The sequence below is a fragment of the Muntiacus reevesi genome, chromosome X, assembly GCF_963930625.1.
Source record: "Muntiacus reevesi chromosome X, mMunRee1.1, whole genome shotgun sequence".
NCBI classification, from domain to species: domain Eukaryota; kingdom Metazoa; phylum Chordata; class Mammalia; order Artiodactyla; family Cervidae; genus Muntiacus; species Muntiacus reevesi.
In genome coordinates this window covers 141015061-141041343 of record NC_089271.1, presented here as the reverse complement: position 1 = coordinate 141041343, position 26283 = coordinate 141015061, and the positions used below count along the sequence as shown (strand labels likewise).

The 26283-nt window shown below is 43.9% G+C and overlaps 1 protein-coding gene across 1 annotated transcript; it reads right to left on the bottom strand.

Moving 5' to 3' along the window:
- Window positions 1–8981: 8981 nt before the first annotated feature.
- KCNE5 (potassium voltage-gated channel subfamily E regulatory subunit 5) lies at window positions 8982–9419 on the bottom strand. Its single transcript, XM_065914924.1, has one exon. It carries the CDS (start codon window positions 9417–9419, stop codon window positions 8982–8984), a length of 438 nt encoding a protein of 145 aa, XP_065770996.1.
- Window positions 9420–26283: the final 16864 nt, after the last annotated feature.

The following is a 26283-nucleotide window of genomic DNA, read 5'->3' as shown; positions in this document are numbered from 1 at the left end:
TCAGTTGTGTCTGACTCTTTGTGACCCCATGGACTGCAGCACACCAGGCCTCCCTGTCCATTGCCAACTCCCGGAGTTTACTCAAACTCATGTCCATCGAGTCAGTGATGCCATCCATCCATCTTATCCTCTGGCATCCCCTTCTCCTCCAGTCTTTAATCTTTCCCAGCATCAGGGTCTTTTCAAATGAGTCAGTCCTTCGCATCAGGTAGCCAAAGTATTGGAATTTCAGCTTCAGCACCAGTCCTTCCAATGAATATTCAGGACTGATTTCCTTTAGGATGGACTGGTTTGATCTCCTTGCAGTCCAATAGACTCTCAAGAGTCTTCTCCAACACCACAGTTCAAAAGCATCAACTCTTTGGCACTCAGCTTTCTTTATAGTCCACCTCTCACATCCATACATGACTACTGGAAAAACCATAGCTTTGACTAGATGGACCTTTGTTGGCAAAGTGATGTCTCTGCTTTTTAATATGCTGTCTATATTTGTCCTAACTTTTCTTCCAAGGACCAAGTAACTTTTAATTTCATGGCTGCAGTTACCATCTACAGTGATTTTGGACACCCTCAAAATAAAGTCTGTCACTGTTTCCACCATTTCCCTGTCTGCTGTGAAGTGATGGGACCAGATGTCATGATCTTAGTTTTCTGAATGTTGAGTTTTAAGCCAACTTTTTCACTCTCCTCTTTCACTTTCATCAAGAAACTCTTTCATTTTTCTTTGCTTTCTGCCATAAAGGTGGTGTCATCTGCATATCTGAGGTTTTTTATTATTTCCCCCAGCAATCTTGATTCCAGCTTGTGCTTCATCCAGCCCAGCATTTCTCATGATATACTCTGCATATAAGTTAAATAAGCAGGGTGACAATATACAGCCTTGACATACTCCTTTCCCTATTTGGAACCAGTCTGTTGTTCCACGTCCAGTTCTAACTGTTGTTTCCTGACCTGCATACAGATTCCTTAAGAGGCAGGCCAGGTGGTCTGATATTGTCATGACTTGAAGGATTTTCCAGAGGTTGTTGTGATCCACACAGTCAAAGGCTATGGCATAGTCAATAAAGCAGTAGATATTTTTCTGGATCTCTCTTGCTTTTTCAATGATCCAGCATATGTTGGCAATTTGATCTCTGGTTCCTCTCTGCCTTTTCTAAATCCAGCTTGAATGTCTGGAAGTTCACGGTTTACATACTGTTGAAGCCTGGCTTGGAGAATTTTGAGCATTACTTTACTAGCGTGTGAGATGAGTGCAATTGTGCGGTAGTTTGAGCATTCTTTGGCATTGCCTTTCTTTGGGATTGGAATGAAAACTGACCTTTTCCAGTCCTGTGGCCACTGTTGAGTTTTCCAAATTTGCTGGCATATTGAGTGCAGCACTTTCACAGCATCATCTTTGAGGATTTGAAATAGCTCAACTGTAATTCCGTCACCTCCAGTAGCTTTGTTCATAGCGATGCTTTCTAAGGCCCTCTTGACTTCGCATTCCAGGATGTCTAGGTCTATGTTGGTGATCACACCATTGTGATTATCAGGGTTGTGAAGATCTTTTTTGCATAGTTTTTCTGTGTATTCTTGCCACCTCTTCTTAATATCTTCTGCTTCTGTTAGGTCCATACCATTTCTGTCCTTTATCGAACCCATCTTTGCGTGAAATATTCCCTTGGTATCTCTAATTTTCTTAAAGAGATCTCTAGTCTTTCCCATTCTGTTGTTTCCTCTATTTCTTTGCACTGATCACTGAGGAAGGCTTTTTTATCTCTCCTTGCTATTCTTTGGAACTCTGCATTCAAATGGGTATGTCTTTCCTTTCTTCCTTTGCGTTTCACTTCTCTTCTAGTCACAGCTATTTGTAAGGCCTCCTCAGACAACCATTTTGGCTTTTTGCATTTCTTTTTCTTGGGGATGGTCTTCATCCCTGCCTCCTGTACAATGTCACGAACCTCCATCCATAGTTCTTCAGGCATTCTGTCTGTCAGATCTAACCCCTTGAATCTATTTGTCACTTCCACTGTATAATCATAAGGGATTTGATTTAGGTTATACCTGAATGGTCTAGTGGTTTTCCCTACTTTCTTCAATTTAAGTCTGAATTTGGCAATAAGGAGTTCATGATCTGAGCCACAGTCAGTTCCCTGTCTTGTTTTTGCTGACTGTATAGAGCTTCTCCATCTTTGGCTGCAAAGAATATAGTCAATCTGATTTTGGTATTGACCACCTGGTGATGTCCATGTGTAGAGTCTTCTCTTGTGTTGTTGGAAGAGGGTGTTTGCTAAGACCAGTGTGTTCTCTTGGCAAAACTCTATTAGCCTTTGCCCTGCTTCATTCTGTACTCCAAGGCCAAATTTGCCTGTTACTCCAGATGTTTCTTGACTCCCTACTTTTGCATTCCAGTCCCCTATAATGAAAAGGACATCTTTTTGGGGTGTTAGTTCTAGAAAGTCTCATAGGTCTTCACTGAGCCATTCAACTTCAGCTTCTTCAGCATTACTGGTCAGAGCATAGACTTGGATTACTGTGACATTGAATGATTTGCCTTGGAAATGAACAGAGATCATTCTGTCATTTTTGCAATTGCATCCAAGTACTGCATTTTGGACTCTTTTTTTTGACTATGAAGGCTACTCCATTTCTTCTAAGGGATTCTTGCCCACAGTAGTAGATATAATGTTCATCTGAGTTGAATTCATGTATTCCAGTCCATTGTAGTTTGCTGATTCCTAAAATGTCTATGTCCACTCTTGCCATATCCTGCTTGACTACTTCCAATTTGCCTTGATTCTTGGGCCTAACATTCCAGGTTCCTATGCAATATTGCTCTTTACTTTACTTTACTTCGGATTTGATTTCCATCACCAGTCACAGCCACAACTGAGTGCTGTTTTTGCTTTGGCTCCATCTCTTCATTCTTTCTGGAGTTATTTCTCCACTATCTCCAGTAGCATATTGGACACCTACTGACCTGGGGAGTTCATCTTTCAGTGTCCTATCTTTTTGCCTTTTCATACTGTTCATGGGGTTCTCTGGAATACTGAAGTGGTTTGCCATTCCCTTCTGCAGTGGACCACATTTTGTCAGAACTCTCCACCATGACCCGTCTGTCTTGGGTGGCCCTACACGGCATGGTTCATAGTTATATTGAGTTAGACAAGGCTGTGGCCCATGTGATCAGATTGGTTAGTTTCCTGTGATTGTAGTTTTCAGTCTGTCTGACCTCTGATGGAGAAGGGTAAGAGACTTATGGAAGTTTCCCGATGGGAGAGACTGACTGGAACTGGAAACTGGGTCTTGTTCTGATGGGTGGGGCCATGTTCAGTAAATCTTTAATCCAATTTTCTGTTGATGGGTGGGGCTGTGTTCCCTCCCTCTTATTTGCCTAGGGCCAAACTGTAGTGGAGGTAATGAAGATAATGGCGGCCTCCTTCAAAAGGTCCCATGCACTCACTGCTACACTCAGTGCCCCCAACCCTGCAGCAGACCACCACCAACCCACGCCTCTGCCAGAGACTCCTGGACACTTATGGGCAAGTCTGGGTGACCTCCTCCAAGAGGGCTTATGCCATACCCAGGTCTGCTGCACCCAAGACCCCTGCCCCTATGGCAGTTCACTGCTGACCCATATCTCCCCAGGAGACACTCAAACACAGTTCTGTCTCAGTCTCTGTGGGATCTCTGGGTCCTGGTGCACACAAGGTTTGTTTGAGCCCTCTGAGCATTTTTGGCAGATATGGGGTTTGATTCTAAATGTGGTTTCGCCCCTCCTACCATCTTACTGGGGCTTCTCCTTTGTTCACCTCTCCCCCAAACACCTTCCCCATCCTGTGTAGACATTTCTGGATAGCTCTCCTTTCAGAGTCCACTGAAATTCACAACTCGAGATTCTTTGTTCAGGTTTCACCTTTACATCGCCCTGAACGATCTATTATAAAGTGTGAATACCCTAAATGGTGAGTCATATGAAGCAATGATTAAGCCCTGCTTCCTTCTACATAATTTAGCTGCTTGCCTTTTTCTCTGACTTCAAGGGCACTGTGATGGAAACGATGTGAATGTACTTAACACTACAGAACTATATACTTTTAGAAGTGGCTAAGATGCTGAATTTTATGCTATAGATAACTTACCACAATTTTTAAAAAAAAAATGCATCTGAACTATTCCCCCGTTGCTCTGACTACACTCTCTTCAGAGGAAGAGACCCAGGCCACAGCTGTACCAAAACCCTGCCTGCCTCAAAACACAGCTGATGAGACACAGATATAGAGAAAAAACTAGTGGTTATCAGTGGGGAGAGGGAAGGGGGAGGGGCAAGATAGGGGGAAATGGGGGTATTTGTGGGATTATATGAAATTATGTTTGCAACTTTTGAAAACTGTGAAGCACTATAGAATTTAAAGAATCTTTTATTCAATTAAAAACAAAACAGCTGATGAGGGACTGGTCACCTGGTCCCATGCTGAGATCTAGCAAAGAAGACTTGACTTAATCACACTATTTGTCTTTCTGGATAGGCTGCAGGGTACATTAAGTGACAAAAGGGGCTGAAAAGTGACTTTCCATCCAACTTCTTCTCCCAAAGCCATTCTGATGGTTCTCCAACAAGGCTTGGCTATTAACCAATCTTATCTATGCACCCTTGGTGGTCTTTGTTCATCCTCCCTTACCTTCACAGAACATTCCAGATTGCTCTTCTTCCTAAGTCCCTCATGAAGCCCACAGCCTGTCATTATTTCCCTTCATTCTCTTCTCTTATGTTCTCTCTTAATCCCTGACCTGTGTCTTCAAAGTCTAGAATCCCTGAAAATACAGTATTTATTATTTTTTAAGGGCACTTGTAGGCCTACCGATAAATGGGAGTAGAATAGAAATGTGAGACCGTTTTGCACAGATTCCTAGTTATCCAAGATTCCAAGATTCGGGGAAAAGGCTGACAAATCTGGGAGCTAGTGGCCAAGTCACTGCAATTCTCTTCTTTGAACAATAAAAGTGAACCACACAGTAAAGGGAGCTTCCCTGGTGGCTCAGTGGTAAAGAATCCACCTGCCAAATCAGGAGACACAGGTTCAATCTCTGGTTCAATCTCTGGGTCAGGAAGATCCCCTGGAGAAGGAAATGGCAACCCATTCCAGTGTTCTTTCCTGGGAAACCCCATGGACAGAGGAGCCTGGCAGGCTCAGTCAGTGGGGTCACAAAAGAGTCGGACACGACTGAGTGACTAAACAACAACACAGCAGAGAATTTTCTCTTCCTCCCTTTCCCCTCACACCTTCCCAAGAGCACTCCCCCAAAGAAGGAAAAGGAAAATATAAATGTAACACCTTATTCTATAGTTGCTGTACTTCTTTCCCATATGGTATCTCACTTGATCCTCAGCTCCCCACAGCTGTGGAGACGGGCCCAGAGAGGTTAAGTAGATCACCTTGAGAAACAAAGCCTGTTAAGCGGCAAACTTGGGGCTGGACCCCAGTTCTCCCAGATTCTTGTCCTTGCTTTAGCCGTCAGGCAAAATTGTTTGGAAAGCAGCCCCGTCCCTTTCCTCTTATTGATACAAATTGTGCACAGATCTTTGGTTTCTAAAGGAGATGGCAAATTGTAAAGAAGATGGTGACTGACTACAGACAAATGAAAGACCCCATTTATATCCCTCTAGAAAAATGAACTGACAACACAGAATTATGTCTGTAACGGGAGGAAAGCTTCTGTTTATTTTTGCACTGTCAATAAGCACTTCCAGACATTGGAACTCAAAACATCTCGGAGCCCCACTTGGTTGAAAGCCTCAAGTTACAAGTAAGGAAGCATTCTTCATTATTATTATGGAGCAAAGATCTGAAACTGAACTGAAATGGGACCTACTTACACAGAAGAAATAGCCTGTTGTTGGGGGTAGATTGAAAAAAAAATCACTCTAATTGATTAGAATCACATTAAGGAGAAGGTGAAAAAAATTTCCCAGTTTGTACAGTCAGCTAGTGCTATTCAGGAATACATTATTAAAACTACAGGCTGACCGGGACCCTTAAGGTCTTCTTTCTTCTAGCTCATGCTGACCACAGTGTGAGCACTTCAATGCTGTTGACACCCCCACATGTGGTAGAGAGTCAAGTGTCCAGACATGTGGGAAACTTCATTATCTGGGACACAGTTGCACTCTTGAAAGTGCTTGGGAAAAGTGGATGGGCAGTCAAGCAAATCACTCTCCCCCGTCCAGCTCATTTTTCTCACTGGGAAAGCTCTTTGGCTACTCTCACATGAACTTAGTCAGGACCCTCATCATCCTAAAAAGGTTAAAATATTAATTGCAGGGCAGCAATGGAGGCACAGACATAGAGAACAGATGACTTATGGACACGATGGCGGGGGGGTGAGGAGAGGGTGGAAGGTATGGAGAGAGTAACACACATACATTACCATGTGTAAAACAGACAGCCAATGGGAATTTGTTGTATGACTCAGGGAGCTCAAACAGGGGCTCTGTAACAATCTAGGAGGGTGGGATGGGGAGGGAGATGGGAGAGAGGTTCAAGAGGGAGGGAACATAGGTATACTTATGGCTGATTCATATTGCTATTGGCAGAAACCAACACAATACTGTAAAGCAATTATCCTTCAATTAAAAATAACTACAATATTGTAAAGTAATTAGCCTCCAACTAATAAAAATAAATGGAAAAAAATTAAAAAGAAAATGAAATTGAAAAACAAAAGGTTAAAATGTGTTTAAAAGCAGGAATAATTTGGCAATGGGATTTGTTTCCCACAGCTGGCACATTCATGCTTTTTTATGGACATTATCCCAACTGCTCCCAGCTGTCCTTTTGGGGGCAATATATATTTTTAATGTCTTTGAAAAAAAAGTACAGATGTTTACAAACTTTCAACACCTAGAGCGGTGATGATGCTTCATTATCAAATAACCTCATGTCCCCAGTTATGCCAGATCAGTGAGGGACATTTTTGTACCCAAAATACTGGGTTGGCCAAAAAGTTTGTTCTGATTTTTCCATAAGATGTTACAGAAAAATCTGAAGGAACTTTCTGGCCAACTAATACAAGGCTGAGGGCTGCCACTGCTCCCCCTCCCCTGCCATGCCCCTGGCATGGATGGATATTTGTGTCCTCCCTCCATATCCCATTCAGGCCCCCCTACCTGGCCCTGAGATGACTCTCACAGCATCATCTCTTCTCCTCGCATTGTCTTGGACCACTGCCCAATCCCTGGCCACCTGCAAGTTCCTGGGGCTGGAACTAGGACTGGAGAGGAGCCAGTGGGGCAAGGCCAGTATATCTTCAAGGAGTGAATCCTGGGAATGAAAGTAAGTTCGTCTAACTTATTAATAGCTCCAGTAAAATACCATATGGGCTACAAGGTCAAAGCCAATGCCTTGAATGAGGCTTGTGTATTTTCAGTGCATTTAAGTAACCCATAATATCTTTGTCCTGCTACTACTGAGAAACCAGCTGTCTTGAAGCAAGTTGACTTAATGCTGAGGTGACTTCATGTGTGTTTGATGAGGCTCACACAGACATCATCAGGTATAAGCATTTAAGCCCTAGGCAAGCAAGTTTCTGATGACCTTCAGAGGAAAATAAATCAATAAACATACACCTCTAACTTTACCCATCATTGGTTAAGATAGTTTAAGCATCTCCTCTCTGACTTAAGATTTACACTCTTTGTTGGCTTTTTTTTTTTTTTAAATAAGCCACTTCTTTGAGAGAGTTACAAAGGTGGCTTCTAAAAATTAACTTTGATAATAGCTAATAGTGATGGGTATGAGATGTTGCTTTCATTTAAAGTCTATGCCAAAAAACTGCAAAAAGCAAGTGAAAAATCCTTATTTAGCACTGTGATATTTGAAAGTGCTTCAGAATTAAGGGAAAAGGAGAATAAAGCCATTATAACTTGGAAACACTTGAAGAAAAAACCAACCCATTTAGCCATATATAATAAGCCTTTTCTTCACCCACAGTGACATCTATGGCATTGGAACTGGATATCACAACAACCCAACTCCTAAATCTAAACATTATTTCCAAAAAACAAAAAGAATTCATTCTGTATATAGTGCTGGGTCTCAACGCTGGGGTCTTTGAGAAAAGAGTCTTAAGCCATTTTTAAATGACCTTTATTACCTGCCTCTGACATTCCCCAGGTTACAGAGCAGGAGACAACTGAGCCTCGTGTTCCATGGAGGAAGCAGATAGCTGCCCTAACAACTGAATCAAGATAAGAGAGGCACAGGGAAGTAGTGGGGTAATACACCCAGCAATGTTTGTCCATGGCAGAAGATGGCAAAGCTGCTCAAAAGTAGGCAAGTTACCTTTGGATGACAACTGGAAACCAGAAAACCATACAGTTGGGACTCAGACATCTTCCCCACCCCTAAGCCCCCTCCCCCACCAGTCCCCATCAAGTCCGTTCTACACCACAGACTGGACCTAGTGTCTTGCTTAGCTCCCTGCTGAAGGAGGAGGGAGGGAAAAGACGTTTGAGGTCTCCTCATTTTCTTTGTCTCTGTCCCTAAGGCAGCAGGAAGCTGGAGCCGCTGCGGCCGGCCTGGCAGTGGTGGCAAGCGCGTTGGCTCTGCAGAGTCTGAGCCCCTGGAGCAGCTGCCAGTTAGACGGCCCAGAGTTCAGGTAGACTTCACCGCTTCAGTTCAATGCCAAGTGTTGGACGTGCTGGATTCAGTTCCCAGGGGCCTGGAGCTTGGTGATGGGGCTGCCTGAAGACAAGCGAGCAGAGGCAGTTTAGGGTGGTGGGATGTGTGGGGTGGGGGTGGGGGGCTGGGGGGCGGGGAGAGGAGCGAGAGGCTGGCCCGGAGGGTAATGCTTCTTCCACGGCCTTCCAGGCGAGGTCTCCTGGCCTCTCAACGTCTTCTGAGCCTCAAGGGAGGCAAGCCCTGGAAGGGGAGGAGAGGACACGGCGAGACGAGCGAGCTGAGGAGGGAGCGGGCGAGCCAGAGAGCTGGGTGGCGGTTCTAGACCCCCTCGGTGCCCCGGGCCAGGGCCGGAGCGGGCAGCCCGCCGGGGGCGAGCTGGCGGCGGCCCTCGGCGGGCGAGCCGGCCACTGTCTCGGCGTCGGCGGTGACCGGGGCCCCTCCCGGCAGCCACTCGTGCTGGGCGCAGGCCTGGGACGGCTCGTCCTTGGCCTCGACGAGCTTGCGGGAGCGGGTGTAGGCTAAGATGAGGCCGCCGGCCAGGCAGGCGTAGAAGACCATGATGAGCAGGATGTAGAGATAGGCGTCGTCGCCCTTGGCGCTGGTTACCTCGCGGCCCACGAAGGGGTCGGGCACGACCCCCATGCCCATGCTCGGGCCGGGGACAGCGCCCAAGCCACTGGCGTTGCCCCGGTGATGCAGCTCCAGCAGCAGGCGGCTCAGCAGGGTCCGCAGCCGCTGACTCTCGCTGCAGTTCATGGCTGTCGGGGAGTGACACGGCAGCTCCAGATCGCTGTTGACCTTGCCCCCGGGCCAGGCCGAGGGGATGCTGGCGGGCGAGCGGCGGCGGTACCCGGCTCCTCTGTGGCGGGCGGCGGAGTGGCTGGGGGGCCCCGCCGCCCGGGCCTCCTTATTCCCTCACCCCCGCACCTCCTCCCCTTCCCCACCACGCCCCTTCGGCCCGAGGCCGCCTCTTCCCAGGCTGTCTCGCCGCCCGGGGGTAGGGGACAGCTGGTGGGGGGAGGAGGAGGGGACGAGGGAGGGGGCGAGGCCAGGAGAGGGGCGGAGGGGGCGGGGGCGCGGAATGCGCGGGGCCCCCCGGCGGCCAAGACTGGCTGGGCGACTCACTGGGGCCAAGCCTGGACCCCGGGCTGCGGCGGAAGAGAATTCCTTCTAAGTTCTGGCCACCTGCCCTGCAGGCCCAATTTTGGCCCAGTTACAGCATCTGCCCACCGCCCCCCCCCCCCACCCCAAGGCCGGCATTGTGCGGGGGTTCCATCAGCTCTCACAGAACGTGGCAGCAGAGACCGCTGGTCTGCCTCTCAGAGCTGGTGATTACTGATGTAGACAAGGACCCTGGCCTAACTTCCCAGCCATCATTGCTTCCCCTGGACGGAGGAGGTGAGCATCTTATTCAGAAGATGCTCAGAACAAATATGGCGACTGAAGTGGAGTAGAATGCCCCAGGCTTCCAAAAAGGCTTCTGATAATATACTAGCCTCCTGGGAAGTACCCCTGCTCTGATCTCCTATCACATTTTTAGAGGGGCCTCCACATCTTAGCATGTGAGTGTAACATCTATTATGTGACCCTGTTTTCCCTTGGGTGGCAAGTCATCTTCCCAGAAATGCAGCCAAGTTCTTCCATTAAAAGGAGCAGGGACATTTAAAAGACCATTTGGCTATACTCTAGACATCTCAGGATCTGAAAAGTGCCAGTTCTAGAGAATTTGCTCACCTCCACACCCAATTAGCCTGATATCCAGCTCTGTGCCTCTGTGGGGCTTGATAATAGGTATTGGCCCTGCTGGCTCATGCAGCAGTCATTTTTTTTTCCTCAGAGGGTATTCCCTGGTGGCTCAGTGGTAAAGAATCTGCCTGCTGATGTGGGTTCAATCCCTGGGTCTGGAAGTTCCCCTAGAGAAGGAAATGGCAACTCACTCCAGTATTCTTGCCTGGAAAATGCCATGGACAGAGGAGCCTGGCAGGCTACGGTCCATGGGGTCACAAAGGGTTAGACGTGACTTAGCAACTAAACAACAACAACAGTCTTCTTTTAGGGGGAATCAAGGCACTAAGACAGAGATAAGTTCATAGTATGTCCAACTGGAAACAGACTGGGATTCACAAAGAGAAACTGCTCAAAGGATTGATTTCTAAACAGTGAGTAGGAAAAAAAATGAAGTAGTGCTGGTCAGGTCTCATATATGATTGCCAAGTAAGAATAAAAGGGATTTTTTAAAAAAGCTATATGCCTGTATGCACCCCCATGCAAATCAAGCTGCTTGTTTAAGATCATTCAGTCCAGGGGCCATTTGATCTGCAAGGACCATGGGTTTAAAAGGATATGTTTTTCTGATGTCTCTGCTTCAGCCACCCTTCAACTAGCGGGCCAGCCAGTGCGGGGCTGTAGCCTTCTGTATGTTGGAGTGAAGGTGGCACCAAACCATACCCAGGGTCTCAAACAGAACCTTGCTTAGCAGCCTCTACATACCTCTTAGAGATATTCCACGTGACCCTGACCACTGCATCCCTCCTAATCACCTTGCCTCAATGTCCTCACCTCAGAGGGACTCAGGGAAGAACTGTTCAAGTGAATTGGTATGACTAATGCCAGAGGACACAGCTAAGAAATTCTCAAAGCACTACCAACGTAACACAGAACTGTTAAGCTAAGAAACCTCTCTGATCTGTTAAAACATGCCCATAATACCTAGGGTTTTTTGTTGGGGGGAGTGGGAGGAAGAAGCCTCTTTACTGTAGCATGAATACAATCATTGAAACTTTTACTTTCAACAGGCTTATAAGCCAGTAAATTCAAATGGTTAAGCAGAAGGACTAGAATAATAAAGTTTGACCTTGTTCTATGTCATAACACATGACTCTTGTCACATGGGCGGTATCCATGAACTGCCTCCATTTTCTCACCCCTCCCTTTCCTTTCCATTCCTGGAAACTTCTAGAGTCCAGCACTTTTGGACAAAATTACTCTCTGTCAGTAAGTTCACCAACACCCTCAGGGCCAAATTTAAGGGTCTCTTCTCAGTTTGCATCTTTGACCTCAAGGGTGAATTTGATACCATCAACCGCCCACTTCTTCCTGTCCTACCCTTGGCTCTGGTGGTATGGCGTTCTCAAGTTTCTCTTCTTATCTCTCTGATGCATCATTCTCTGTCTCCTTTGCTGGCTCCTGTTCTTTCCTCCTCCCATTAGCTGCTGGAATTCCCGAAGACTCAGTCCTCCGCTATTCTCTCTTAACATTCATTTCCTTGGAAAGTGTCTCCTTACATGGTCTCACCGATCACATGGCATTTATGTAGCCAAATCTGAATCTCTAGCTCTGATTCTTTCTTGTTAGCATCTTTTAGATCAATCCATTCCTTCCTTTCTGGTTTTATCACCACAAGCTTAATCCAAGCTCTCATTACCTCAGGTCAAATACGCAAACTGAGAGTCCCCTGTCAGATCGCCCTGACTACAACCCAGTCCACCTTGCTATGACTGAAATAATTCTCTGCCAACACCACTTCCATCCATTCACCCCTGTGTTCAGAAACCCAAAATTGTTCCCCACTGCTTTTTTAATCTTCTTTGATGGGTCTGAAGTCCTCATCACCAATAGACACCACCTTCTTCCTTTGCACTTGCAAAATAGCATATTCCTGGAGTTCCTCTCCAATACTCTGGGTCTTTCATCTTCCTCAAAATACACTGACAAAAGGAAGTCTTGCTTGATGCCCCATTTGTGCTCTCAGAGTCCTTATAACACACCCTGCCTGATAGTGCCCTAACTGAGACTGCAGTATTCAATGCACAAAATTTGGAAAACACAGAAAAACACCAAGAAAAAGAATCCCCAAGAGCACACAAATGTTTCACATGAACACACACACATACAGGCACACACCATACATACATCATTGTTTTGTAGCCTTTTTCACTTAACAAGACACTGGGAATTTTTCCTCATGTCAGTAACTATTTTTTATAACATCATTTTATTATCTACACAGTATTCTGTACTATGGACCTGCTATGGTGTATTTAAATGAGCTCTTATTGTAAGATTTCTGGTTAATTTCAAGGTTCTTGCTATTAAAGATAATGTTTTCATGAATACATACAAGGCTAATTCTAATTCCTTTAAAGGAAATAATTACCAGAGAGAAAGCAAGTTACACATTTGCAGAAGACTGGCATAGGGAGCGAGAGATGTATAGAAGGGGGTGGAAACAGGAATGGAGAGTAGTCATAAAATTTAAAAAGGCCCAACCCTCTGAAAAAAACAACAGGTGTGTGTGGGGGAGACTCTAGCTTTCTTTTCACTCAAGGGGCTGGCTGCTGGACAACCCTACAACCCCAGCCCTGAATGGCTGAGATGCCAACCCCCTCCAACCCCCTACATTCAATGAAATTGTGAATCCGTCAGACAAGGATTGAATCTCATTCCTCCCCAGCTTTCCATCCCCTCTACACCTGTCCCATACCTGTCACATAGTCATCTGTTTATCCATTGTCCAGAACTCACTTATTTCCTGACTGGTAATCAAGTTTGTTGACAAAGTGAAGGAATTTATAATCATGTGTTTAGACTTTCAAAAAAGTCTTGGGTTTTGTTCCATGCCAGGGTTGTTTTAAAAGTACAATTGAGGCGCCATGGGCTAGGAAATGCTTTCACCATTCCTTGAAACTGTGAATGTTTCCTGCCAATAGCACAGCTCCATGGAAGTTGGTTGAATTGAACTGAGTTGAGTTTGGCTAGTTGCCAAAGGACAGGCACAGATGGTAAGCACTGTTGGAGTCCAGGAGGCTGGCAAAGCTACAATGGGCTCCAAGGGAGGGGAGGAAAGAAGGCTTCATGAAGCACCAACTACAGGCTGAGAAAGAATCATTCATTCATTCATTTCTTCAGTGAATACTTGTTGCATGTTACACTGTGCAAGGCACTGTGCTGGATCCTATAGACACCTCAGCAAACAAGTCACACTGGTGAGCTGGCTGTGGCTTTGATGGATCACAGACACTTCTTTGTGAACTGGGCCAAAGCAGGGAGTGCCAGGATCTGGAATGGGATGAGAGGTGGGCATGAAGGATAGCCAGAATTCTGATTGGGAGAGAATTTTGAGTCTGGACCTAAGCATTAGAGTCCAAAGACTTGTTTTAAAAAGGAAGAGTCCCCTTAATTCAAAAGAGGGAGGAGAATAAATGGGACAGTTCCTGGATCGCACTGGGACTTCTCAGTTGCTTCATGGGATTATGTGCAGTATTGGGGGTAGAGGGACTGTGGTTTGATAAAATCAATATTTATGGGTTCAAATGAACCCCAGGAGCTTCATGTGCCTACTTTGGAGATTTCTTGGAGATGGGCTTGTGCTGAAGTCACCCTCTAACCAGGCCACATATGGGAGCATAAAATATGGCCCCTGATCTCATTTATCAAATGCCTGTTGATGTTATTCAGTCACTCAGTTGTGTTTGACTCTTTGCGATCCCATGGACTACAGCATGCCATGCTTCCCTGTCCTTCACCATCTCCCAGAGTTTGCTCAAATTCATGTCCATTGAGTCAGTGATGCCATCCAACTATCTCATCCTCTGTTGCCCCCTTCTCCTGCCCTCAATCTTTCCCAGCATCAGGGTCTTTTCCAATAAGTTGGCTCTTTGCATCAGGTGGCCAAATTATTGGAACTTCAACTTCAGCATGAATCCTGCCAATGAATATTCAGAATTGACTGGTTTGATCTCCTTGCAATCCAAGGGACTCTCAAGTCTCAAATGCCTAGCATGTGCTATTAATTAACTTCACAACAACCCTATGAGGAGGGTAGGGTTGTTATTAAAAATATTTAACAGCACTATGTCTTGGGCACTGATGGATGAGCAAACAATCAGAATGGTTTAGTCGCTAAGTCGTGTCTTGACTCGTGACCCCATGGACTATAGCCTGCCAGGCTCCTCTGTCCTTGGGATTCTCCAGGCAAGAATACTGGAGTAGGTTTTAGATGCTGACTATAAACAACCGATATAGCCTCACAGAGCCACATCATGGGGCAAAGAAGTAGGAGAGAGGCACAGACTAAAGAGTTTCCTAGTTCCCAGAAGATGAAACCAAGATCTCATCTCCTCGGGGTTCACAGCTGTCCTGAGTCATTTTGAATCTTTTTCCTCCCTGCCGGTGCCTCCACAGCTCCCTGTGTCCACAGCAAGTACGTGAAATACCCCTTGCCTGCTGACTCCTCTAAAGCAATGATATCTACTGCAGCTGCCCCTCTCTCCCAGCAGTTTTCTAAGGATGCCACTTGTTGGCTCAAAATTCTTGAATGGGCCTCATTGGCTTGACAAATTATCACCTTAGTGTGGCCATCAAAACTCTCTGTGCTCTGGCTTGAAGATGCCTTCCAGTCATATTTGTAGCAATAACTACCCAACATGTCTCCAATACCAGAAATCTTTTCTCTTTTTTTAGAACTTATTTTTCTTGAGATGTAATTAGTATATAACACTGTGTGAGTCTGAGGTGTCAAATATGTTGATCTGGTACATTTGTGTTGCAAAATGATTACTGCCGTAACATGAGCTAAATCTTCCTCTATCACCTGACAGAATGATCATTTCTTTTTGGTGGGGAGAGCTTTTAAGACATATTTTCAACTAGGTAACATCTCTCCATCCTTAGCAACTCCATAGCATAGGATACCAGTAATATGTGTGCTTGTCAGATGGTCCCAACAATCCTTTTGAGAGCAAGGGCTGTGTTCTTTCTCTTCGTATTCCTTGTCTAGCCTGGAACAGTGCCTGGCATACAGTAGGTGATCAGGAAATATTTACTAGGGTCTGAGCTGTGCCTTCTTCCAAAGAAGCCTTATAAGTTTGAAAGAAATTGGCTCCATTCAGGATATGGAACTTTGTGTATGCATTTTTTTCCCAAAAAAAGAGAATATTATGAAAATTTCAAACATACAGCAAAGTTGAAAGAATTTGCCAGCAGCACCTTGTAACTTATTAGCCAGATCCTACCGTAAAGTTTTCTGATACTGGCTTTATCCATCCCTCACCTATCCATCTGTCTGTCTATCCAGTGTCCTTTCTTTCTTAAGTTGCAGGTATCAGTACATTTTGCTCCTAAACGCTTTCCACATGTGTGTGTGTATGTGTGTGTGCATGTGCTCAGTCATGTCTGACTCTTCAAGACACCCTGGACTATAGCCCGCCAGGCTCCTTTGTCCATCAGATTTCCCATGCAAAGGAGTGGGTAGCCATTTCCTACTCCAGGGGATAGGGTTCAATATTTGCTTGTTATTCTTTGTTTTACTTTTGAGGTAAAATAGATCTATGATGAAATACACGAACATTAATTGTACATTTGCTGAGTTTTGACAAATGTAACTCTGTAACTTAGCTCCATACTAAGATGTAGAAGATTATCTCCACTCAAGATTAAGCTTCCTCTTGCCCCTTCCCTGGCAGTCCTCTCCCTTCACTCCTAGAGGTAACCACTGCTTTGATTTTTTTTCTGTCATTGATTAGTTTTACCTAATATATAACGTCATATGAATGGAATCATATAGCATGAACTCTTTTGTATAAGACTTCTTTGAAAAGACACATGCTAAGAAAAGACTTCTTTGACTCAGCCTGAGGTTTCTGAGAATCATCCAATCATGTACCTGTCATTTGTCCCTTTTTATTGGTGAATAGCACTCCATTGTGTGACAGTACCACAGTTTGTGTATCAGTTATCCATTTATCCTTTCTCCTACTGATGGACACTTGTATTGTTTTCAGTTTCTGTCTATTAAGAGTAAGGTGGCTATGAATATTCTCATACAAGTCTTTTTGTAAACATATATTTTCCTTTTTCTTGGGAAAATACAGAGGGAGAAAATGCTGGGTCATAGGGAAGATGTGATTTAGTTTTATAAGAAACGGCCAGACCTTTTCCCAAGGTGGTTGTATTTTTTTACACTTCCACCGATAATGTATGAGGATTTCAATTGTTTGTGGTTACTTTTCCAGCTCTTTGCTTCAATCCCATACTTAGCTTTGTCTTGTACCCATGACATGCATTTACTCTTAGAATAGGGCCAGGACTATTTGTGGTTTATTACATAAAGCCTCCCCCATCACCCATTTTGCTGACTACTAAATGTATATCCAGTCTCTAGATGGAGTTGCTAAAATGTGAGTCAACTCTGTGCAATAATAGCTTTTACTGAAAGCTTACATGTGCCCAGCACTGTGTTAAACACTTTATATGCATTATCTGACTTAATCCTTACAGGAACCCATTGAGGTAGGTACAGTGCCATTCCCATTGTACAGATGAGGAAACTGAGGCCCAGAGAGGTTAACTTGCTCAAAGTCACAAGCTTGTAGGTGGCCAAGACTTGAACCTGAGTCTGTAATGCACTGCATGATGCCATGTCACTTCAGTTGTGTCCAACTCTTTTCCACCTTATGGACTGTAGCACTTCAGACTCCTCTGCCCATAGGATTTTCCAGGCAAGAATACTGGAGTGGGTTGCCATTTCCTCCTCCAGGGGATCTCCCCAACCCAGGGATTGAAACTATATCTCCTGAGGCTCCTGTATTGCAGGCGAACTCTTTACCACTGAGCCACAGGGGAAGCGGCCCACAATGTACTACCACTGTGCTACAGTGCTGCTGTCTAATGTCCTTTGTCTGGAGGCTAACAGGAAAAAAAAGAACTTCTCTGTTCGCTCCTAACCCCTTTGTTTTTCAGCTGAGAATATGGAAGTCCAGAGAGGAGAAAGACTTGACTGAAGTCCCCAGGTGCCTCAGTGGTTAAGAATCCACCTGCTACTGCAGGAGACATAAGAGACCAGGGTTCGATCCCTGGGTTGGGAAGATCCCCTGGAGAAGGAAATGGCAACCCGCTCCAGTTTTCTTGCCTGGAGAATTCCATCGATAGAGGAGCCTAGTGTGCTACAGTCTGTGGGTCACAAAGAATCAGACATGATGGAGCACACGTACACACACACACAGCCATCAGAATCCTACCTCCTAGTCAGGAAACCTTTTCACTCCAGTACACAGCCTCCTTCAATGTTTTGGGCAATTCGGATTTTATTTCTGCTTTTATAATAATGACAAGAGTCTGAAAACCATTTTGAAATCTCTGAAAGAAGTGTGTGAATCTAAGAGAATGGAGTAGGGTCAACCTTCCCTTTAGGGCCAAACCATAAGGTCACAAATTAAATTGTAAAATTTGTGTCAATTCATGCCTAAACATTATCTTGAAAAATGTTTCTCCCGCCCACTCAGTCTTCTCTGGAAAAGAAAAGAAAACAAATGTGAAGACTTGAGGTATTCTGTGGGAAAGAAGTTGCAAAGGAAGAAGCCCGGGGCACTTTTCTCTTGGACTTGCCACAGCGCCATCTGGTGGAAGCCTTGGGTTTTTGTTTTTCTTCTTTTCTGTTCACAGGTTTATTGCCGGTTTCTGTGCCAGGCCCTGGGTTAGGAGTGGAGAATCCAGATGAGACTCGCTTCCTCCCGTAATGAGGCTAACGTTCTAGGGTGTGGGGGTTACCCAAACCCTTACAACACTGTGTGGTAAAAGTCCTATTAGAGACAAGGCAAACTTGCATTTTCGTTCTGGGTTGGCCACCTACCAGATCTGTTACCTTGAGCAAAGTCACTTAACTTCTCTGAGTTACAGTTTCGTCTTTTGTAAAATGGAGATTATAATAAAAGTGCTCACTGTAGGGTTTTGTGGCAAGGATTGAATAAGATAATGCTGAGAAATCACCTAGAATAGTGCTTTGAGCATATTAAATGTTTAATAATGTCAGCCGTGGTTATAGGCCTGCTCAGTTGTGTCTGACTCTTTGCAGCCCCATGGACTGTAGCCCACCAGGCTCCTCTGTCCATGGGATTCTCCAGGCAAGAATACTGGAGTCGGTTGCCATGTCCTCCTCCAGGGGTGATCTTCCCAGATCAGGGATCAAACCCATGTCTCCTGCACTGGCAGGCAGATTCTTTACCACTGATCCACCTGGGAAGCCCTCAGCCATGGTTACTTCATCATTAATGATAAGCATATGGTGCTATAGGGCCCAGAAGAGGGGCATTCAACTCATCCTCAGCTCACAGCAGCCGTCCCTGCAGATGTGACATTTGGGATGTTTTGAATAGGAAATAGTCACTCGCACCCTTCCTCCATGTGGAAAGCAATGTCTGCAACATGTGGGTAAGGAAAACAACAGCGTTCACCTCCTCTCACCCCTGCATCATGAAGGGCTGGCACAGCATCCTTGCCTTGGGAGTGCCAGGCGCTTTGATGAGGGCCTCTGAGCTGGAAGATGCTGTGGGAACATTTAGGAATATTGGGATTGGGACCCAGACCAAGTGAGAAATTGGTTCCCACAGTGGATAAGCAAAGCTTGACTTGAAACTAGATGCTAAAAGAAAAATCAAGACCAGTTGTGTCAACTACCACGTGTTTTAATTCTGACTTTGGGGGCATTAGTGCTTCACTGGTTCTTTATTCACCCAACATAGGCATGCTGGAGCCTGGTAATTTCCCACTGCCTCAAAACATGAACATTTCTGGGCCCCTCTGTTGCTCTCCAAATTGTGCCTGGCCCACATCATGACCACATCTGATTCTATTCATATTGTTTTTCCCTGCAAATTCTTAAGCATTCTATGTTGTCCTAATTTTACTCATCCTTCACGGTCTAGACTTTCTCATTTGTTCATGAAATATTTTCTTTTTTATGTTGAGGTATAATTGACATATAACATTTATTAGTTATAAGTGTACAACATAATGCTTCGATATTTGAATATACTGTGACATGATCACCACAATAAGGTGAGTGAACATCAGTCACCACACACAGTTACAAAATTTTTCTTGTGATGGGAACTTTTAATATCTACTTCCTTAGCAACTTATGAATATGCAGTACAGTATTATTAACTATAGTCACCAGGCTGTACATTACATCCCCAAGACATATTTATTTTATACCTGGAAATTTGTAACTTTGACCCTCTTCACCCCTTTCTCCCACATACCTCCCAACAACCACCAATGTTTTTTTTCTATGAGCTTGTTTTTCGGTTTTTTTAGATTTCACACATAAATGAGATCATGCAGTATTTCTCTTTCTCTGACTTATTTCATTTATTCCATTGTATATATACACCACATTTTCTTTCTGGACACTTAGGTTGTTTCCATATCTTGGTTATTGTAAATAATACTGCAGTGAACATGGGGATGCATATATCTTTTCAAGTTAGTATTTTCATTTTCTCCAGATAAACACCCAGAAGTGGAATTGTTCAATCATATGATAGGAACCTCAATACTATTTTTAATTGTTTGAGGAGCTTCCATACTATTTTCCATAGTGGCTGCACCAATCTACATTCCTACCAACAGTGCACGAGGATTCCCTTTTCTCCACATTCTCATCAAACTTGTTATTTCTTGTCTTCCTGGCAATAGCCATCCTAACAGGGGTGAGGTTGTAGCTCACTGTGATTTTGACTCGCCTGAAATATTTTCTGAGAATGTACTATGTGCCAGGCACAGTGGCAGACACTAGAGATATAGCAGTGAACAAGACAGACACGGTCTGTCTACCTTCTCAGAGCTGACAGTCTGCCTGGAACTATGACATGAAAACAAAGCATTGTGACCATGAGTCACCAGAGTTTTCTCAGAGGAGGGATCTATCTAAAATAGTGCTTTCCAATTGTTTCCATCACATAGCACGCATAGATAACATATATGACCCCTAGGATAAATGGGTAAGAAAGTAGCCTGCCAGGGAGCTCTGGCCACTCCAAGGGCAGAGGGCATCAATATCTCAGGCACACCTAGCATCTCTGGTTGAGAATCTCAAGTTATAACCCATGGCATTGTTGTTGCTCTCATCCCACTTTGTCCTTGTAGGCTGATGGGCACAGAAGGGATGCTGCTGCAGATGAATATGCACTCTTCGTTATTAACCAGAAGTTGGTAAGAGTCACTTTTGCCTCTTCAGCATTAGGCTTAGACTGGAGGCTCCAAGGAAGGCTTCCTGGACAACTGAAGCCTAAATGGATCTCTGTCTCTTCCAAATTCCTACATACTGAGAGTCTTCAGTTCACAGTTCAACTTCTAATTCACCCCCATAGTCTGATATTTCGTGCTGACAGCACAAGAACATCGTCTACCCTATAGCATCAAGCTCCGAAGTACTTCTTCAGTGTCATGTTTCAAGACCAAAGAAGTCTTATTGGAACTTAAAAGGGTCTTAAAACAGAAATGGCTTTGTTATCTAAGAAACATTCAGCGCTGAAGCCATCTTTTAAAACTTCAAAGAGAAAGTCCCAGAGCTGTAAGAGAATGAAGTAATTGGCCTTCTTCCTGGAGACAGGATGCTGAAGCCCCACAACTCCAGGCCAGTTTGGAGTTTTTCTTCTCAGAACACAACCAAAGGTCAACCAAGATATCCCACAACCCCAGGGGATAGGGTTAAGGGAGCTATTGTTTATATCATAAGCAAAAGGGAAGAATTCACAAACAAAGAGAGCCCAAGGGGTGTCCTGCAGAGAAAATAAAGACTCCTACTGAAATGAAACGGAAGAGTCCACATCCTTTCCTTCCCTTGGACTCCCTGAGAAAAGTTAATTCTCTCACCATCATGAATCCTAATGGCCAATGAAATGAAGATTTGGGTGAGAAATTATGTGATCTTGAGGAAGGCTGGGGTTCAAATGTGACAAATTTTAACTCATCTCTTTGCATTGCCTGCTAAAGTAGCTCATGATTCAGTCACTAGACAAGGAGGCTTCCTGATTTCCCTTTCTGGCCTCGTCTCTCCCCCATTCTTTTAAACAATTTTTTTTAGAATATTTATTTTATTTATTTGACCGTGCCAGGTCTTAGTTGCCAAACACGGGATCTTTAGTTGCAGCACAGGAATTGTTAGTTGTGGTATGTGGGATCTAGTTCTCTGACCAGGGATCAAACCTGGGTCCCCTACACTGGTAGCACAGAGACAGCCACTAGAGCACTAGGGAAGTTCCTCCCCCCATTCTTGGGGAGCTACACTGCTACTTTCCTCTGTTGATGAGTACAATTCACCATCCCAAATTGAAAATGGGCATTGGAGTGCCCCATCCTAAGGAACGTCAAAGATACAGCTAAGGTAGAGCTGTTGGCCATAAAGAAAATATGTGCGGACATGTCTGTAATACATATGTATGTACACATATACATATATCTGATTCTGAGCTTCTTATAACTCCACGAGCTAGCAAAAAGCTGGCCACAAGAAGAAATACCTGACTTCAAAAGAATCATTTTCATAATTCTGCTTCAAAGTCTCCCTGGAGAGACACATGGATAGGTCAACATATTCTCTCTTCTTTTCTCTTTTTCCTTGTCCCTAGGAGTCTCTTGACTCTTATTAGTATTATTGTTGTTGATTTCTCACAGCCCCAAGGCAAAAAATATGAATTAGATAAAGTCGATGGTTAGCACTTCCAAGTGGTCCCACCACTAAAGCCCATTTCTGATTCTTGATACCCTTAGGAGTGTCTTCCAAGAAACAAACTGATTCAAGATTTCATTCTCTCAGAATCTCTCACGTTTTCAGGTGTCAAAGGAAATAGATCATCTGTCCCACAAAAGAAAAATCAATCCCATATCAACAGTAGAGGATTAGGGGAGCCAACAGTTAACTGGGAGCCTCCTATGTTGGTAAGCTGTGAAGACTGCCCTCTCTTCTGTGAATTATTTTGTATAATAGTTTAATCTAAGGACAGGTGTCAAAGGAACTTACAGATCTAGGGAAAAGGTCACTGTTGACCAATGAGAGAGGATGAGGCACGGATACTGTTTTTTGTTTGTTTGGGTTTTGGTTGTTGTTGTTGCTGTTAAACTTCCCATGTGATTCCTAAGTGAAGGCAGGATGAAGAACAACTTGGAGTGATGAGCTTGGCAGATTGGAAAACACAGAAATGAAAGAGAATGGAAGGTTTCTATTGTGGAGATATGGTAAGACAAGTAAAGAGAGAGCTTCTGATTCAGGGACTTGAATACCAAGACGTGATTTAAATAAAAACAGCATCAACAAGGTGGTATTTTAAGAAGGTTAGTCTGGCAGAGCTCTGTACAAGATGGGAGTATACTGAGTATACTGGCTATGATGGAAAGAAAAGACTTGCCAAGAAACTACTTGGGAGGTCAGTATAGCTGTTTTGATGACTCAGATGGTAAAGAATCCGCCTGCAATGCAGGATACCCAGACTCAATCCCTGGGTTGGGAAGATCCCCTGGAGAAGGGAATGGCTACCCACTCCGGTATTCTTGCTCAGAGAACCCCCTGGACAGAGGAGCCTGGCAGGCTACAGTCCATAGGGTAGCAAACAGTCAGAGAAGACTGAGCGACTAAGCACTCAGGCATGCATAGCTGATATAGGTGAAAAGTAGTGAAGGTCTGATCTGTGGTAGTAATTGCGGGAAGAGAGTAGGAAATGAACTTTAGGTACATGAGGTCAAGTCTCCCAAAAACTAAGCCCAACTGAGACCGAAAGCAGATGCAAACAGTGAAATATACTGACATACTTCAGGTATTTTAAGTTCACCCAAGTTGTCTGTGCCCCTTATTTCACAGCTGCCTAGGTCTACTTCCTCCTATTCAAGCCCACAAAGATATTGCTCATCAGATGAGCCTTTCAGGTTCTCCCACACCCTTAATTAAATACATTTGTTTCCAAAATTGATCAGTTTGAGATCAGTTTGACATTCTGTCCAGTATATGCTGGACAGAATATGAGTGGAATTGGTTCATCCTCTTCTCCTCCAACACACCCAAATACACCCGACCTTCAACTTCTCCCATCAATCTTGCCTCCTCAGGCCAGACATGTCTGATCCTACTTAGGATGCTCGTGTTAGCAAGATTTAGGGCATTTTCAGGATGCCAGAAGATTCCCTCATGCCCCTTTCTAGGCAACACCACCACTTTCTTCAGAGAAAACCATTATTCTGGGTTCTATCACTGTTGTGGCTATTCTTCATATAAACTTCATATAAATAGAATCATAATGTACTGTGAATAGCTTCTTTCATACAACATAATTATCTGTGAATATAATTTATCCATATCTTTGCATGTAGTTTATTCTTTTTATTTGCTATGTAGCATTTCCTTGTATGAATATACCACAATTTCTATCTATTCTCCTGTTGATAGCCATTATAGTTGTTTCCAATTTGTGGGTCATTACGAATAGTGCTGACATGGGGTTTCCCAAATGGCCCAGCCAACATCACCTTACAGCAAACCTTTTTTTAACAAACTCCACCCACATTGTTCTGGGTAATTTTCTTGAATACTTGAAATCCCCCCCCCCCCTTTATTTGGTTCTCTCTCTCGAAGTTCTGTTGTTCAAATGATGAATCACCTGGACTGATTCTTACCTTTTTGTTCCTATTTTTCATCTTTAAAAAATACTTTATTTGGAATTAGGTAATAGTGATAGTGGCACAACATTTTTGTGAATATAAATAATACCATCTAATTGCACACTCAACAATGATTAAAGCAATATTTCGTTATATATATTTTTTACCACAATATTTTGGCCCCTCCAAAAAATCTACTTTCTGAGAAATTTCCTCTACCAGTTCTTCCAATTTTTCATTTTAGCCATCATATTTATAATAGAGCTGGGCTTTGTTTTCTATATATTACTTTTTCCTGCAGCTCTCTGTTCTTATTTAATGGTAGTTTTCAAGTTTTTTATGAAAATTTATCTTACAGAACCAATTTGCTCTTTTCTCTAGTCTTCAAAGGTAATCCTTGCCTTCTCATCTAACAAGAAAATACTAGTACTGACTGGGAGGTCTAACAGTGTGGTTGTCTCTGAGGTAGAGGAGGTGGATGAGAGCAAGGGATAGCTTTCTTTCATGGACTTCATAGGATAGCTGACTTTCAATCTGTTCTTTCCAAAGAGTGCCTTGCACACTTTCTAGAGCTGTGCTATCCAACATGGAAATGAAATGAAAAACTCAGTTCCTCAGTCACACTAACCACATCTCCAATGCTTGATGGCCTAGTGGTACTGTAATGGATAGCACAGATACAAAACATTTCCAACCTCACAGAGTTCCATCGGACAGCACCATCTTGTGGCGTCATGAAATCAGTGTAGGGAGGGTGACAGCCAGCATTTAAATAAATGAGAGTCACTGGTCATCTCATTGTTTTTTTTCACATAAACACTGTCATAAAATATTGTTTCATATACACAGAAGCAGGGGCTTCCCAGATGGCTCAGTATAAAGAACCAGCCTGCCAAGGCAGGAGATGCAAGTTTGATTGCTAGGTCGGGAAGATCCCCAGGAGAGGGAAATGGTGACCCACTCCAGTATCCTTGCCTGAAAAGTCCTATGGATAGGGAAGCCTGGTGGGCTACAGTCCATGGGATCACAGAGCCAGACACGACTGAGGGACTGAGCACGAGCAGGATACACAGAAGTGTACGGTCACAGCATACCTGGAAGCACTGCTGAATTGTGTATGCACAGCCCTGCTTTTTAAAGAGAGAACATGGGAGTGACAGAAACTCTTGATACCTAGTAGCATGGCATCATCTACAGCCTCATATCCCTATAGGAAACTTGGGACCGAGGGCATCTTAAAAAAACAAAAACTCACCTTGGGATAGCAAAATCACAATAAGAAAGCTAGATGTGATGGGACTTAGGGTCAATTACACTCCTTATTTCTTCTGTCATTCATCTTTCTCTATTTACAAAGGGCTTTTTTTTTAAAGTCCAGTCTTCCCCCTTTCTTTCTTTGATATAGGAAAAAGAAACTAAAGCTAAGGGAGTGTTATGAGATTTGTCCATGGCTACAAAACTAGTGACAGAGTGAGCCCAGGTCTCCTCACCTCTAAATCCAGAACTCTTTCTACCAAGTCTTCAGGGGCTAGCAGTCCTTTGAGTCCCTGAGTGTGCCAGCCAGTATGTTAAAACACTTGACTGATGAATGTTACCTGGATACAACAATGATGATGATAACAGCTAACATATGTTTTTGTTGGTGCTGGTAACATATGCTTACTATGTTTTAAACAGTTTAACTCATTTTACCCTCACAACCATCCTATTATCAATCCACCTTATTTTTCAGGAAGCAGAAATGCAGTGGAGAGATGTTAACGAACTTGCCCAGTCACACACCTAGTGAGTGGCAAAGCCAGGAAATAGACTCAGGCAATGGTTCCCGGTCTCTAATACCATTTTATATACCCTCGTATAACTCAGGTAACTTAATTTTTCCCTAAATTTTAATTAGCCTGAAGGTAACAATTATTTATTAGCACACGCTAACAATCCACACAACATGACTATATTTTGTCCCACAGTATCAGTGCTACAAACGAATTTTACTCTACCAACTGTACAAAAGTAACAGCTTTGGGTTCAATCCTCCAAACTAATGGATGTGATTTCCACAAACCAGGTTATCTGCTTAATGCAATTCTATAAACCTAGAGATCAGTACTTTTGAAATATGTGTTTAAAAGTTTGGTTAATATTCTTCAAATTTGCAGATTTTATCCTGGCACATAATTAAGCACGAACTGGC

Bases quoted from the DNA above. Each gene is read 5' to 3' on its own strand.
- KCNE5 (XM_065914924.1), bottom strand. From the start codon at position 9,419: ATGAACTGCAGCGAGAGTCAGCGGCTGCGGACCCTGCTGAGCCGCCTG.